General features: G+C 42.9%; 3 protein-coding genes and 1 non-coding gene across 4 annotated transcripts; all 4 read left to right on the top strand.

Moving 5' to 3' along the window:
* Positions 1 to 351: 351 nt before the first annotated feature.
* LOC104441749 (glutamate--cysteine ligase, chloroplastic) lies at positions 352 to 7,522 on the top strand. The gene is made up of 16 exons (XM_010054960.2): positions 352 to 505; positions 1,295 to 1,639; positions 2,349 to 2,499; positions 2,606 to 2,713; positions 3,052 to 3,144; positions 3,955 to 4,038; positions 4,161 to 4,229; positions 4,307 to 4,377; positions 4,460 to 4,528; positions 4,873 to 4,966; positions 5,104 to 5,193; positions 5,284 to 5,364; positions 5,531 to 5,623; positions 6,232 to 6,312; positions 6,391 to 6,460; positions 7,190 to 7,522. Exons 2-16 carry the CDS (start codon positions 1,302 to 1,304, stop codon positions 7,276 to 7,278), a joined length of 1,581 nt encoding a protein of 526 aa, XP_010053262.1. The 5' UTR covers positions 352 to 505; positions 1,295 to 1,301; the 3' UTR covers positions 7,279 to 7,522.
* Positions 7,523 to 9,939: 2,417 nt separating this feature from the next.
* LOC104443121 (tubulin beta chain) lies at positions 9,940 to 11,893 on the top strand. The gene is made up of 3 exons (XM_010056473.3): positions 9,940 to 10,443; positions 10,552 to 10,821; positions 10,946 to 11,893. The coding sequence occupies exons 1-3, from the start codon at positions 10,050 to 10,052 to the stop codon at positions 11,614 to 11,616; spliced, it is 1,335 nt and encodes a 444-aa protein (XP_010054775.2). The 5' UTR covers positions 9,940 to 10,049; the 3' UTR covers positions 11,617 to 11,893.
* On the top strand, positions 11,776 to 15,445 carry LOC104441747. The gene is made up of 3 exons (XM_010054958.3): positions 11,776 to 11,793; positions 12,685 to 12,977; positions 14,733 to 15,445. Exons 1-3 carry the CDS (start codon positions 11,776 to 11,778, stop codon positions 15,298 to 15,300), a joined length of 879 nt encoding a protein of 292 aa, XP_010053260.2. The 3' UTR covers positions 15,301 to 15,445.
* Positions 12,443 to 12,514, top strand: TRNAC-GCA. The gene has a single exon. It is a non-coding gene; the product is annotated as a tRNA-Cys (tRNA).
* Positions 15,446 to 15,592: the final 147 nt, after the last annotated feature.

Raw genomic sequence — 15,592 nt, 5'->3', positions numbered from 1 at the left:
TGATTATTAGGCATCGAAATTGGCAATTTTATTATGTAATCTTTTTTTTCAATTAATCGCTTGGGACAGAATCATTAATATGTGGCGGGTGCTCGCGCCTTAATGATGAAATCAAAGAAAAGGAACGGCTCCGGTTCGTGGTGGGGCCCGGCAACGAGCAAAGATGCGATATCGCTTCCGCAGAATCTCTCCGTGCGCGCTGACGTGTCGCAGCCTAATGGGTGGGACCACGGAAAAGCAAAAAGGAGCGACCGCACCCCTTCCTTCCCTTTTCCCACCCGGTCCTCCCAAGTTCCTATCCAGCACGGAATAAATCAAGTAAAAATAAAAATAAAAATAAACCCGAAAATGGGGGGAGAAAAAGAAAAGGAATATAAAGTGGCCATTGAAGCAGATGATGAAGAAGAAGAAAGCAGAGAAGGAGAGTTCAACGCCACTGCCGCTCCGCCGTCTCTCTCGGCCAGCGATCGAGCCCTAGACGCCGGATTCCTCTGCCGACGACAAGGTAAATCCTCCCTGCTCCGCCGCCCGGCGCGGCGGCGAGCCGGCCTCTGGTTCGTCCGTCGTTTTCCGCGAGTTTCCTTTCCGTCCGCTCCGGCGAGCCGGGGCGCTTGTTGCTCGGTCGATCGTGCGGTTCGCGGCCCGTGCTGTCCGTCCCGTTGTCATCGCGCGTTTGCGATGGATTTCCCTCGGGGCGGTGCATGCGTGGTGGTTTCTTCTGAGTTCTCGCGTCGGGACGATCTTCGCCTCTGGTTTGATGATTCCTTCATGAAGGAGCGACGGCGGAAACACCGGGGGCGGGGGGGGGAGATGAGTTTTTTTTTTTTTTTGGCCGGAATCGAGCGTGCTTGTGTGGTGCTGCTCGGTTTAATCCACGGTCGTGTACCGAAATGTTGGTTCGGCATGAAGGCGAGGCGATGCGGTTTCTCCGCCGTCTCTTTGCAGATGATGTTCTGATTTTTATTTTTATTTTTTATCGAGTATAATAGGCTCTCGCAATCGATTTTGACGATAAAAGCGAGAAGCAGGACGCGAAGCAGTAGTTTGATTGCGCAAGAGTATCTCGTGATCTAATGTCAATGCATGTCTTTGCTAGTTACTCGATCCATCGAAGATGTCGCGTCTCATTTTTTCTGATGAAGTCCTGAAAACTTCCTTGATCGCCGTATCTTGGTTCGGATTTAATCTAAATAGATTTGGTGTATACGAACTAATGCGATTGATTGTGCTGGATAGTGATGAAGGTATCAGTTTCGCGTCTTTCTGATGTGGCAAATTAACTGTACTGTGACAGGCAAACCATGGCACTCATATCCAATGCTGGTCCCTCATGCAAACTCGGGAACGAGATAATGCGGAGCCGATCGGGTTATGATCTGGTTTTTGGCCCGATTAATAACGTTGAGACGGCCAGAACGAAAATGATGTGCCTCAATTTTCCTTCCTCCTCACGTTGTTCGTCCAAGATCGCACACGCTCTTCGTATAGATGATGTTTCCAGGGGCTGCAAGAGGAGACGTCAGGTCATAGTTGCTGCTAGTCCTCCCACAGAAGATGTAGCAGTTGCAACAGAACCGCTAACCAAAGAGGATCTCATAGCATATCTTGCCTCTGGATGCAAGCCCAAGGAAAAATGGAGGTAGAGTTCATGTCTCATCAAAATGAGTGCTCTGTAAGGTTATGCTATTTATTTCATGTCGAGACGCTGGTGAAGGGTCCTGGTTCTTTCTTTGTTATTCTTTTGGCTGATATTGGTATCTTTGAAAACTAATTTAGTTTTTCATTTGAGGTGATGTGATCTCCTAGGACTGTTTCAACTCTATTGCTTTCACTTGTATGTTTACTGTGTTACAGGCAGTAGCTTGATCTGCTATCATCTTAACTCCCTTATTGTGTATTAATCCTTCATCCCCTAAGTTTGCTGAGTATGTTTAGCTTCAGACCAGAGTCGCAGAATGTGGAAAGATAAAACTGACTCGTGCTTTTTCCTTCGAAGAACTCGTTTTCTAATAATTACCCCAAGGGAGGAAAGCATCATTGCTCATATTCTGTGCTATTGTTCATTTGGTATTGCTAAGTTGGTTGACTTCTGCAGTGTGTTTGTCAATTTATCTGTCAGTATCTTGTTGCCATGATAGTGGCCAAATGGAACTATGCCCATGTATGTGGAGATAACAATTTCATGTGAATATTGAATCGCCGAAAAACTGAAGTCCCATATAGCCTTTGACTTTGCTTCCGTACAGATATGAACTTTTTCTAATTTCATAGTCTGAATGTCAACGTTTTGATTTTGTTCTTGCTTCAGTTATTGCCTCGGTATGCAACTTAATCATGTTTAACTGCAGAATAGGAACCGAACATGAGAAATTTGGCTTTGAGATTCAGACTTTACGTCCCATGAAGTATGAACAAATTTCTGAGTTGCTTTATGGCATTTCCGAAAGATTTGACTGGGAAAAAATAATGGAAGGCGACTACATAATAGGACTAAAACAGGTACTTTTCTTACCTGAGTATGTATACTGAATTTAAAAAAAGTATACGTTGATTGTTCAGTTGAGGTTTACTTTATATGGTGAAATCACGAAAAAATTTGGGCCAGGGGAAGCAAAGTATATCATTGGAGCCTGGTGGTCAATTTGAGCTTAGTGGCGCACCTCTTGAAACTCTGCATCAAACTTGTGCTGAAGTTAATTCGCACCTTTACCAGGTCAGTGGATATGAGAAGATTGTGTACTGGATTAGCCTATGATGGACTTATCTTTGACGAAGCATGTGCTTTCAAACCAATATTCTCGAGGAGACATTTCTCAACTCTACAACTTCCTTGTGATGGTTGAGGTCTCTCATGATCTTAATTTAAGGAGACAGTTTCTGTTCTCCTGTTTACTTACCTTCTTATTTTTAACTTCCATCTCGGATGCAGATGTCTCTGTTACTGCATATGAGCATTAACCTCTGGAAAAGGAAACCACTACATCATGCTGTCCTTTCTTATTTACAGCATCCAGGTGGAGTCATGTTCTCCTTTTACCATATTCATTGCAGGTAAAAGCTGTTGCAGAAGAGATGGGAATAGGTTTCTTGGGAATCGGCTTTCAGCCTAAATGGGGACTCAAAGATATACCTGTGATGCCAAAGGTATTAATGGGCTTGTAGATGATTATATAGTTTAAAAAGGGAAAAGATCTTGCTATAATATGCCTTTTTAATATATATGTTTTTTTTTTCATTTTTATAGTACTGTAATTATATAATTACTTTTAAAGTACATCATGAGCACTTATTGTTTTGCAACAATGGTTTGGACATGTGATTATTTAAATGGTCTATGGTCATAATTTGAATGCCTTGCTATGATAGAATCACAATGGCATGGCATTGTTTTTTTGTTTTTGTTTTTTTTTTTTAATATATAAATATGTTTCAACTTTTTGACTGGCATGTTTGCTTAATTTTGTGCTTAGGTTGATGTGTGTGCACAACTTGTTCTCATGGAAACCTTTGGAGCATATAAAATACTTGTGTCTCTAATTCACATAACAAGTAAAATGTGAAGATCTGCATCTATTGAGCCTTATCATGAGCGTCATGAGAGGAATACTTACAAGTTGGAAATGACATTATATGTCTATTGTAGATTCTTGAAAAGTTTACATAAGAGCTAAGGTCTACCTCATAAGCTGCTATTGACAGTGTGTAGAACAAGGTTTTGTGTGGGTGTGGAACCTTTTACCGTTTTCTGGTGTTCATATAACTCTGTCATTTTTATCAGTTTTGGGTTTGCATTTCCTGCCTTCACTTGAACATCTTCAAATCTTCTTCTTCATCATCTATATCATTCATTTTAAGTTGCTTAGATTTAGAAGCCAAGAATACTACTTCTCTTGGTGCTGCCATTTCTATTTGAATACTTCTACTAGTTGCATACTGACAAAATATTTGGCTCAGGGAAGATATGAGATTATGAGGAATTACATGCCTAAGGTCGGCTCCCTTGGTCTTGATATGATGTTCCGGACATGCACAGTTCAGGTGAGATAATTTCTTGTGTAACTTTTTCCGATCAAAATTTTGAAGTCTGCTCTTTCACTGGTTATATGGTTTCCAGTCTAGTCAAAGTTTAACTTCTGTTTATTCTAATGTATGCTCTTTAGGTCAATCTGGACTTCAGTTCTGAAGCCGATATGATCAGAAAATTTCGAGTTGGTCTTGCTTTGCAGCCTGTGAGAATTGCTAATACTTGATATCTATTCCAGAAATTCTTGAATGTAACATTACTGACCAGTTGTGAAAAAAACAGATAGCGACAGCTCTGTTTGCCAATTCACCTTTCACCGAAGGAAAACCAAATGGTTTTCTTAGCATGAGAAGGTTCAAAAAAGTCATCAACCATTGTTCATTTCCTCATTGACTTCTTTAAAAGGCTTCTAATTTCTTCTTAATCTTTAAACAGCCAAATTTGGACTGATACAGATAATAACCGGGCTGGCATGCTTCCGTTTGTTTTTGATGACTCCTTTGGGTAAGTTTTTCTTTCTTTAATTTACCTTGTTGAAAAATCAGTAGATTTTGTTTTTTTTGGTTGTTGTGGTGGAATTAAGTACTTCATCCGTCCATATATGTTTGTTTCTATTTTCCTTCGATCCCATCTTTGATGTAAATTATTTGGTCTTGAAATGAAGGCCATGCTATTTATGATGATTGTTGATCTGACCTTATATTACTCAATCAAGAGTTATATAGGCAACTTTCATAATCACGTTTTAATAAGTTAACTTCATTGTTCATGCATTTTATCGTTGTTTGCTTCACAGCCTGATCTTTCCTGAAGAAAACCAGTGGTGATTTTTGTCATAATCGGTGCAGGTTTGAGCAGTATGTTGATTATGCTCTTGATGTTCCAATGTATTTTGTCTATCGGAAGAAGAAGTACATAGACTGTACTGGGATGTCATTCCGGGTTTTAATCTATCCCTAGTAGTCTAGTAACTTGAAGCTTTCTTCATCAAATTCCAACCCTCCCAACCCCTTTGTGCTTTTTAGTGTCATAGCCTGCTTCTTGTTGCAACTAGTTTTAATGGTATTACATGATTGCAGGATTTTTTGGCGGGTAAACTCCCTTGTATTCCGGGTGAACTTCCAACTCTGAATGACTGGGAGAACCATTTGACAACAATATTTCCTGAGGTTACAATAGACGTTCCAATCACATGCTTCAATTTTTCTCCTCCCCGATCACCACATAGTGAAGTATCCTCTGTTACTTATTTTATTCAGGTCAGGTTGAAGAGATATTTAGAGATGAGAGGTGCTGATGGAGGACCTTGGAGGAGGCTATGTGCCCTGCCAGCTTTTTGGGTAGGCTTACTCATTGATTTGATTGCTTGCAGCCATTCATTTGGTGCATAACCAATAGTGAACGTCCGATGGGATTAATCCATATTGATCAGCAGTTTGAGATGTCATATTTCAAGCTTCTGGAATCTATCTGTGCTATATAATTTTGTTTCTGTTCTTCTACCAGGTGGGTCTGCTATATGATGAAGTTTCGCTGCAGAATGTCCTAGACATGGTTGCAGACTGGACCCCAGAAGAAAGGCAGATGTTGAGAAATAAGGTAACATGGTGTCCTGCTTATCCTTGCCATTGCACAAGCGTACTTGGGCACCAGCATTGGCTTGCTTCATCTATGAATGTGAGATGAGAGTGTTATACAGGAAAATGATCTGGCAAGGAGGTTCATTTTCTGATAATAAAGGGCGGTAGACCTTACTTAAGCATGTCATGCCTGTGATCTCTCTGTTTGGGAACTTGATCCTCTTTTTGTCTTGCCGCTGCCTATGCAGAAATTATAGTGCAGTAAACTGCTAGGGTTTATAAGTCAAATCTCTTCTTGCGCTGGCTGCAACTGTGGCCTTATTTCTCTTCTGACAGCAGGATGTCAGCCTATCCATTCACCTGTTCTCTTTCTTGGTCAGGCTAATCCTGTTTTGCTGGTATTTTTGCTTTTAGCACAATATTCACTGTATGGGCCTGCACTGCCTGTCCTCAAATTACATGATGAACTGCAAATAACTTGGTATCCAAGTTTTAACTCCGACTCTTCATTCCCTTCAAAATAGCTAGGTGTCTTGCCTTTATATCCAAGCTTTCATGCTGACTGCCAGTCTCCCTCTACAGTGTTCCATTAGTGTGTTTAAATCTGTCTTGATATTCATTGAACAGGTCCCAAAGACTGGTTTAAAAACTCCTTTTCGAGATGGGTACTTGAGGCATATTGCCGAATATGTTGTGCAGTTGGCAAAGGTATCTTTTGGGCACTTCTTGTTGTTCAGTTATTGCTGTTTCAGTCACCACTTCCTGATGATAATTGGTTCTCTACAGGATGGCTTGGAGAGACGAGGCTTTAAGGAGTCGGGATTCTTGAATGAGGTGAAAGAGGTGGTGAGAACAGGTGACTAGCTTATCCGTCATATGCGCATGCCGTGTAACATACTTAGATACGTGCCTGCATATGCTTAGCAAGGAAAAGTTATGCAAGCATGCACATGCATACTTGTGTGGGTTAGATTTACACGATTGGTTCTCCCAAATGTCAACTATGCTAGTGCATCTTTTGCCTTTTGGGATACTTAAGCTACCTGTGGACTGGCCAAGTACAGTGATAAGCTGACCATGGACTTCTGTCTCGTGTCATTGCATGTGAAGTGACTGTTTATTCACTCTTCAGTACGGTACCATTAGGGACTACATTGAATATTTTCATGTAGTTCAGAGACAACGTTGAACATGCACCTAAAGTTCAGGGATTGCATTGAATAAATTAAAAGTTTATGGACTACATTATAGATTGGCTTAAAGTTCAAGAACTACATTGAACAAATTACAAGTTAAGGGATCAAATTACACATAGGGCCAAAGTTCAGGGTTGTTTGTGTCTTTTCCCTAGTGGATAAACATCAAATCTGGTGAAGATCAAATGATGTTTGCTTTTTTTCTTTCCCTGAAACCATGTGACCAGTCATCCATCTTGACTCTAGCTGTCTAATCAATGGGGCTGAAGTTGGTTGGCCCTCAATCGTTGTCTTGGTCCCTTAAGGGTTGATGGGCCCAGATCCCTGGCTTTGCGATACATGTCTAATCAGCTGAATTGTGACGGATGGCGGATGATTGTTTAATGCAGGGGTGACACCAGCCGAGAAGCTTCTGGAGATGTACAATGGAAAATGGGGACAATCAGTCGATCCCGTTTTCGAGGAGTTATTGTACTGAAGTTCTAGAGAGTTACTGAACACAAGTTTCGGTAGTCCTTTGGATTCAACCCTATGTGTTTATCTTCTGATTGGCCTTTTATTTGTAGTCTTTAATGTAGCAATGGGCGTAATAAGTCATCATGTATTAATTATCTCATGAGGCATCTCATGACGTTTCCATTGTTCTTCTTTCTTTTCGATATCAATCATTGTATCCCTTTACAAAATATTAATCCGAACTTTAGAAATCCGGTTTCATTGTCTCTCGCGGAGTAATCCGTACAGTTCATGTTCATATCTGTGTATTATATCCCCATTTCGATGCACGTCACAACAAGAATTGCCAGCTCTAAATGTGCTTAATAGCTTTTAATGGGTCAACTCGTGTCGGCAATTTAACTGATGGGCCTAGCTCTTAAGTATCTAATTCACCTGCGCGCAAGTTTGCTACTGAACTTCTGTCCCACTAGCTGTTTTATCGTGATCGAGGCTTACTACTGTTACGAAACAACCTCAAGAAGGAGATTCAACACAGAAACCCTAGTACACTTCAAAGTTGATTTTGAAGTGATCCACCTATGATACTTGCACTCCTTTTGACAAGAGAGAATTGAGTGTATTGATATTCAATAAATTAGTTGATACGGTCGGTTGGAACGTCGGAAGATTCCTAACTTAGGAATAAACATTACCCGTTAAAATCCCACTAACCACTTGCAAATTACCCCGGGTTAAAGCCATCAGCACATACCAAAGGCCAATTTAGTTGCTTCGTTAGGCTTGCATGGTATTATATAGACTTCCAGATAGCTAGGTTTTCCGCACATGAGCCCCATGGATTATAAATGATAATAAATGAATAAATAAATAAGTCCCACAAACACAATTTCGGGTCTACTTTGATTATTGAATTTGGCGAGTTTTTCTACAACTCATGTCAGCAAATTTATGACCTATCTGATGAGCAGTGGATCAGTATTCCACCAGAAAATGTACTCTTTTCTTAGTCTCAAGGTTGAGGCAGTGCTTTAAGTCTTGAAAGAAGAACAAGCACTAGTCTCAATTTCGTCACCGTAAGCTTAAGTCATTTTATGTCTCTCATTCATTTGCAGCTACACGGATCACACCCAATTCCAAAAGTTAAAAATTTCTCCGGTTCGCTTGTTTCTTCATTTTAAGCGTGTTTATCATTTGGGTTCTGCATTGATCGAGAATTAAAGATTACGTACACCTGACCAGTAACTTACTACCCTATAGAGAGATTATTTATGCTTCAAATGTAACCCGTAGGTGACTTCAATTAGAAATATTCCTGCTATGTTCCAGTAACTTGGTCATGTCATCAATTCTTCTTCATGCCACACCCACAAATTGCAAAGGTGATAGTGCAAGGAGAACTTGGGGGACCACATGTTGGGGGGGGGGTCCTGTGCTCATAAATTACCTCTTGAGTAGATTCATGGGACTAATCTAATCATGAGGAAAAAGGTGCACGAGATATCGCACGTCGAAATCCACCAAATAGGTTCGATAGGTGCGGTGTAAGCGTCGGGAGGAACGCCCAGCACTATTCTGGCGATAGCAAGCATGGAGGTTAGTCCATGCCCACCTCGCAGAGCTCTTCATTACAGAGTCATCTGCACATTTTGTGCTGATGCCATGGAAAGGGATGCTCCAACACCAGCATCCACATCAGTAAACCTTATCCTAGAAGGCTTGCGCTGGGTTCGAGATCGAGCGTGCCAATCATTTCGATCGCCACTCGACCTGGTGGGATCCACATTGGCCCGATGGAGCACCCAATTGGCCAACCACCTCGTCTAGGAGATTTTTGGAGGGCATGGCAGAAGCAGAGTACTTGATCAGGAAAATTGAGAAGACAGACTCAGGTAGGGACTCTCATGCCTCCAATGATTTTAAAAGATTCCAAAAGCCCCCCATCCTTCTGTCAACTTCTCAATCTGCACTGCTGGAATTGATTACAACGAGGAAGCACCTAACGTGATCTCTACAGCACATGTAGTACTAGTGCAAACTGTACAATAATCTCCTCTGCCTCATTTAACTATTTCCTCCCTTGCCTCTTCAATGCAAACAACACCCACTTGCAACCTAATGAACAGGCTCCAAAGGTCCCTCATTGGCAGCTTTCGATTTCAGAACGACGAAGGACAGAGAAATCGCACCATGTCTTTCGGTTTACTTCAACCTGGCGCGCGTACAAAGGCGCTACATGGGAATTTAGCTACTCATTAGGGGTCAAAGATCAGCGACTGTTAGGTGAGATTAATATGTATGGAATGATGATCATGCTCCTTGACAAGGTGAATATAATGAGAAGCAAACTTGGACAGCACTGATAGAATAAACGAAATCATGAAGGGGGTTGGAGCCAGATACGGGAACTGTGCTGTTTTTGTTTGGAACACCAAATTGACAGATGAGAAATGTTGGGTAAATTTCAAATCGATTGTGTCCAATTGTTCCTAAGTAGCAAACCCCATTCTTCGCTGTCCCGCCAACCATACAGCTCACGAACTCCTTGCCTGATTTTGACATCTCCTCCAACGCGAAAAGGCACAATTCCTTAATGATTTTGCAGCTACCTTTTTGTTTATTTCTTGTAATGTTTATATGATGTTAGAAAATATATTAGTGTCACAAATATCTCTACTTCCCCATCTTCTTGCCCCTACAAAAGGGCCAACCCTGAACCCCTTCCTATTTCATTCCAAACCTCTTTCTCCTTTTTTGAAGGATTCCCATCTTGCCTAGTTCATCTTGCTCAAGATGAGAGAAATCCTCCATGTCCAAGCTGGCCAATGCGGCAACCAGATCGGCGGCAAGTTCTGGGAGGTTGTGTGCGAGGAGCACGGCATCGATGCCGCGGGGAACTATACTGGTGACTCTCATGTCCAGCTCGAGCGAGTGAACGTGTACTACAATGAAGCGAGCGGGGGCCGCTATGTCCCCCGGGCGGTGCTGATGGACCTCGAGCCGGGGACTATGGACAGCCTGCGCACTGGGCCATACGGAAGGATCTTTAGGCCGGACAACTTCGTCTTTGGCCAGAACGGAGCTGGCAATAACTGGGCCAAGGGACATTACACCGAGGGGGCTGAGCTGATCGATTCGGTCCTCGACGTCGTCCGTAAAGAGGCGGAAAATTGTGATTGCCTCCAAGGTATGCATATATAACTTACGATCTCATTAGTCATTTCTTTGAATCAATCTATAGGCCGAGAGAGATTGTTCTGTGTCCCTCAATGTTCATGCATACCTCCATTACCAGGCTTCCAGATTTGCCATTCCCTGGGAGGCGGGACGGGCTCGGGGATGGGGACGCTATTGATTTCCAAGATCAGGGAGGAGTTCCCCGACCGGATGATGCTGACCTTCTCGGTTTTCCCCTCGCCCAAGGTGTCCGACACCGTGGTCGAGCCGTACAACGCCACGCTCTCCGTGCACCAGCTCGTTGAGAACGCCGACGAGTGCATGGTCCTTGACAATGAGGCCCTCTACGACATCTGCTTCCGAACCCTGAAACTCATCAACCCAAGCTGTAAGCCTGAAAATGCTCAAATCAGTTGCCGTTTCTGGGGGCTTGTTAGTTTTGTTAGTTAAAGTCCCCTGTGTTCTGGTCTATTCTAACAGCTGCAATGTACACATTAACATGTCACGAACAGTTGGCGATCTCAACCATTTGATCTCAACCACCATGAGTGGAGTCACTTGCTGCCTCCGGTTCCCGGGCCAGCTCAACTCCGACCTCCGCAAGCTCGCCGTGAACCTGATCCCGTTCCCGCGCCTCCACTTCTTCATGGTGGGTTTCGCGCCGCTGACCTCCCGGGGCTCGCAGCAGTACCGATCCCTCACGATCCCCGAGCTCACGCAGCAGATGTGGGACGCCAAGAACATGATGTGCGCCGCCGACCCGCGGCACGGCCGGTACCTGACCGCCTCCGCCATGTTCCGGGGCAAGATGAGCACCAAGGAAGTGGACGAGCAGATGCTCAACGTCCAGAACAAGAACTCGTCCTACTTCGTCGAGTGGATCCCGAACAACGTGAAGTCGAGCGTGTGCGACATCCCGCCGACCGGGCTGCGCATGTCGTCGACCTTCATGGGGAACTCGACGTCGATCCAGGAGATGTTCCGGCGCGTGTCGGAGCAGTTCACGGTGATGTTCCGGCGCAAGGCCTTCCTGCACTGGTACACGGGGGAGGGCATGGACGAGATGGAGTTCACGGAGGCGGAGAGCAACATGAACGACTTGGTCTCGGAGTATCAGCAGTACCAGGATGCTGTGGCCGATGAAGTTGAGGAATATGATGAAGATGAAGTCGCGGAGAACTGATTGAACAGGGGAAATTGATCTATGGTGACGCCATTTTTTTGGCTATTTATGTAAGTATTATGGGGTTTTTTCGTGTGTCCGTCGTACGGTTTGCATGATTGTTCATATGTATAATACGCATTTTCCAAAGGCGGATTTCGCCAATGAGAGTGGCTCGATATGGGGCTGGTGGTCCATGTTGTGGATTGCGATTTCGGATCCATTTATATATATATATAATCATTCAAATGTCAAATATATGTGATTAATGTAAATAATGCGATTGCTTTTGAAAGCCCATCTCATCATGCGGTGAGCTTGTCTAATTTGAAAATTGACCACTATCAATCTTGGTGTCAAGATGACGAATTTCCAACTTTAAATTTGATGTATATGTATGTTCATGTCAATGTAACTATTTTATTAATTTATTGGTCATTCATAAACTGTAATAATATGAAAAAAAGGGCAAATGAGACCCCAATTTGAATTATGATCCAATGTGGTCTGTCCTTACATTTTAAAGGGAAGGAATACAAAAATTGCGTTCAATCTGGAGGCTGAGAAAATACCCAAATCTCAACAAGATATCAACAAATTTACCATAAGAAAATTCTGATACTAACTCATATCGTATGTTATGGTGTAGTATTACAAACTCAGAAAAGGAAAGAATAAAAAGAAAAAAAGAACCCTTATAATAAGGGATCAGACCAAAAATTCTTCATAATTATCTTCCTGATGTATAGTATTTTGATGGGGACGCCCATCTTAAAAGACGATGACTCGGACGAATCATTGTCAAATATTTGATATAATAATAAAAATGGTAAACACAGCCATCAAGGGGTCCATAGCTCAGTGGTAGAGCATTTGACTGCAGATCAAGAGGTCACCGGTTCGAACCCGGTTGGGCCCTCTTCCTTCCTTTTTTTTTTTAAAATTTTTTTTTTTCAAATTTATTCAGGGTCTTTCTCCCTTTTTCAGAAGTATAAATTCAATTCACGCAGCGAAGCTCGAAGACCCGCCCGCCAGGTGCTCGGCTAAATTCCCGTGAGAGAAACAAGGCATGGCCAGGAAACGGGGTAGCGGGAGACGACCCGCCGCCGACCATACGGCGGCGCGCCGCGCGGCGGCGGCGGCGGCGGCGGCGGCTCGATCACGCTGAGACAGGAGACCGCCGGCCTGAAGCCGCCCGGCAAGGGCGGCGCTCCCGCTAATCCGAAGTCGGTCCTGAAGCTCCAGCACCTGCGGAGGTTGGCGGAGTGGACGGGCCGAGAGGGTTCGGTTCCCTCGCTGAGCGCCTTCTTCGGGCGTCGCTTGGCCTCCGCCGGAGAGTCCCTCGGGGTCCCGCCTGACCCTTCTCTCGTTTCTTGCCAGAGGTCGCTCCTTTTCTTCTCCTTTTCTGTTTTTCTCAATTTTCTTTTCCTGTTGTTTACGTTAGATTTGGGAAGTGAAGTTTTTGCGGATGAAATTTTTAAGCTTTTTCGTCGATGGAAGTTTGAGAGATGGAATTGATTGGCCCATCGGGTGTTGCCATGCTTGTGCTTTGTAGCTCCATGCGAATAATGAGTTGGTGTGGGAATTTGTTGGATGATTAGGTTTCATTGTGCTTTGTGCTATAGTTTGGGAGGCTTATCCCAGTAATTGGGAGACAGATAACTGTTGTTTTGTTGTCTCCCTTCCCCTAATGGTGGTTTGATGCTGGGACAAGTTCCGTGATGTTTTCTATCTAGTATCCTAGTGTGAGGATCGAAAGATGTGAGTTGCTTTTCCAGCCAATTATTTGAATGTATTTGTGCTGTTGGTAAGACTGCTGAAGTGACGAATTCCTGGAATTCAAGGGGCGTGGGGGACAAAGTTGGGGAGTTTGTGTGTAGGTTTAAGCATGGGACTGAGTTGCGAATGGTGGAATGCAAGTAGTTGAATAAACGAGTGCTTTTGGGAATATGAATGTTTGTCAGCAAGTTCTTCAAGCCTAGGTTCCTGAGACTAATGAATTTGAGATGATGAACAATAAATGGAAAGACGAGACGTTTCTCAAGAACCTCGCTTTCTTTTTATCTTTTCCAGTTATAGTCCTCCATCGTCTCTCAAGATCCTTCTCTTCCTTTCGTAGGACTTAAGCCTGGTGGGTATTTTATCCAGCCGAATATTGTTTAGAATGGCTTCCTTTTACTTTTATTACTCTTTCGACTAAGGTTTGGCATACTATGTCATAGCACCTGCATACTTCCTGGAGGCATAAGCTCTATGATTATTATGTTTGTAGATCTTTGGAGGTAGTAGAGTTACTTTTAAGCAAGGCAGACAAGGCTCATAGTCTTACCCTATGCAGGCTTAGCACACTATTCTTTAGTAGATTCACTTGAACATTAATTCAACAGGAACCTCCTGGAAAAACTGAATGGTGTCAAAGTCATTGTCTGAGACATCGGCAACTTCCATTACATATGCAGATGATGTTGAACAACAGAATGGATATAGAAAAAAAGGAGTCTTTTCTAAAGGCCCAAATAAATGTGTTCTATGTAGCTTCCGGCACTAATTAGTCCTCCCTTGCATGGTTTGTATGTTTGCACTTCCATGTCTTGAATCTCTGTGTTTCTAAAGATGTGACTATGTACAATCCGCATTGTTTAGTTTATTGTTTCTACACTATGAAGGACTATAGTAGAGTTATTGGTTATGAACGGTACTCATCTTGCATCGAGCGCATTTTAACACATCAAATGTGATGAGTGAAGGTATGCCCTTATTGTTCTCTCAAGGAAAAAAAAAATTGTGATGACGTGTGCCCATTTTGCAAGCATCACATCGCAGCCTGTTGTACTCCCTGCTGATTGAACTTAGTATCTTTTTTCCTTTCTTGAAAAGCGAAACATCAACAAAGCCTAATCTATGTAAAATCAAAGCAGGAAATTTGGTTTTTTTTATGTCGCCAGTTATAATTGGTATTCTTGATCTCAGCGGTTCCAATATCTAAGCAGAGGGTCTAAATAAGTACTTGCTGCTGTAGTTTGTGTATCTCAGTCATGATCCGCCCTCTGCCTTTCTTTCTTCTTGACTTAATATCTTGTCAGGATTTTAGAGGGCCTAAAGTACCTGACCTAATCAACAACTTTTTTGCTTGTTAGATGCGAAACTGTTTTACAACCTGGCTACAATTGCACCATTCGGATTGAGAAGAGTAGAGCAAAAACACGGCGCCGACAAAGGAAACCCGTCACTTTGACTCAGAACAATGTTGTATACATGTGCCACTTTTGTTCACATAGGAATCTGAAACGAGGTACTGCTAAAGGCCACATGAAAGAGTTATATCCCGTGGAAGCCAAATCAATTTCCAAACCTGTAAAATCTGCACCTCCAGTGTCTTACGGCCAAGGCATGGGAAGTGGACGTGGGGATGAGACCAAGGAAGAAAGCCAGATGAGTTCACCTGCAGTTAAGGTTGAGACGCTTGCCAAAGTTGGTCCTTCAACTCCATTGACAAAGACTTTGCTTGATGGGAAGAGGCAAAAGAGGAGTAGATCAGGGGCCAAGAGGCCCACTCAACCTGAAAGTGCAGATGCGGAAGCAACTGCCGGTGCTTCCAGCAAAAGGAGGAAAAAATCTTGGATGAGCTTAAAGGAAATAGCCGAGAGCAGTGAACATGGTGCCAGTAGAAATATCGCTAGTTTAAAGATTCCATTTTGTATATGAACAGGGATTATATTATGATTGTTTGATTATTTTTAAAATGAAATTGTTGGAATTCTGATTTAGGAAAGAAAAGATCAAATTTCTTGTTCTTGCATCCCTCTATCAATTTTGAGGAGGACAAGTTCACAAGAAAGCTGTGTCAGAAGAATGGCTCTCTCTCTCTCTCTCTCTCTCTGTTTGAGTGATATCTAGGTGCCTAAAGAGACCAGGGAAATTTGCAGACTGCTAGATGCTTTCTAAATTGGTGTGAATGATCAGCTTTCTTAAGAATTCTTGAATCTGGATTAAGCTT

This window comes from Eucalyptus grandis, chromosome 4 (genome assembly GCF_016545825.1).
Source record: "Eucalyptus grandis isolate ANBG69807.140 chromosome 4, ASM1654582v1, whole genome shotgun sequence".
NCBI classification, from domain to species: domain Eukaryota; kingdom Viridiplantae; phylum Streptophyta; class Magnoliopsida; order Myrtales; family Myrtaceae; genus Eucalyptus; species Eucalyptus grandis.
Note: the sequence above shows the minus strand (reverse complement) of the source record. Positions and strands in the feature narration are given on the sequence as shown.

Excerpts from the sequence above, each read along its gene's own strand:
- LOC104441749 (XM_010054960.2), top strand. The coding sequence starts at position 1,302 with ATGGCACTCATATCCAATGCTGGTCCCTCATGCAAACTCGGGAACGAG. Across the intron at positions 1,640-2,348 it reads AAGCCCAAGGAAAAATGGAG|AATAGGAACCGAACATGAGA; the intron begins GTAGAGTTCATG and ends GTTTAACTGCAG. Across the intron at positions 2,714-3,051 it reads TTAATTCGCACCTTTACCAG|GTAAAAGCTGTTGCAGAAGA; the intron begins GTCAGTGGATAT and ends TATTCATTGCAG.
- LOC104441747 (XM_010054958.3), top strand. Across the intron at positions 12,978-14,732 it reads TCTCTCGTTTCTTGCCAGAG|ATGCGAAACTGTTTTACAAC; the intron begins GTCGCTCCTTTT and ends TTTGCTTGTTAG.
- LOC104443121 (XM_010056473.3), top strand. The coding sequence starts at position 10,050 with ATGAGAGAAATCCTCCATGTCCAAGCTGGCCAATGCGGCAACCAGATC. Across the intron at positions 10,444-10,551 it reads AAATTGTGATTGCCTCCAAG|GCTTCCAGATTTGCCATTCC; the intron begins GTATGCATATAT and ends CTCCATTACCAG. Across the intron at positions 10,822-10,945 it reads GAAACTCATCAACCCAAGCT|TTGGCGATCTCAACCATTTG; the intron begins GTAAGCCTGAAA and ends TGTCACGAACAG.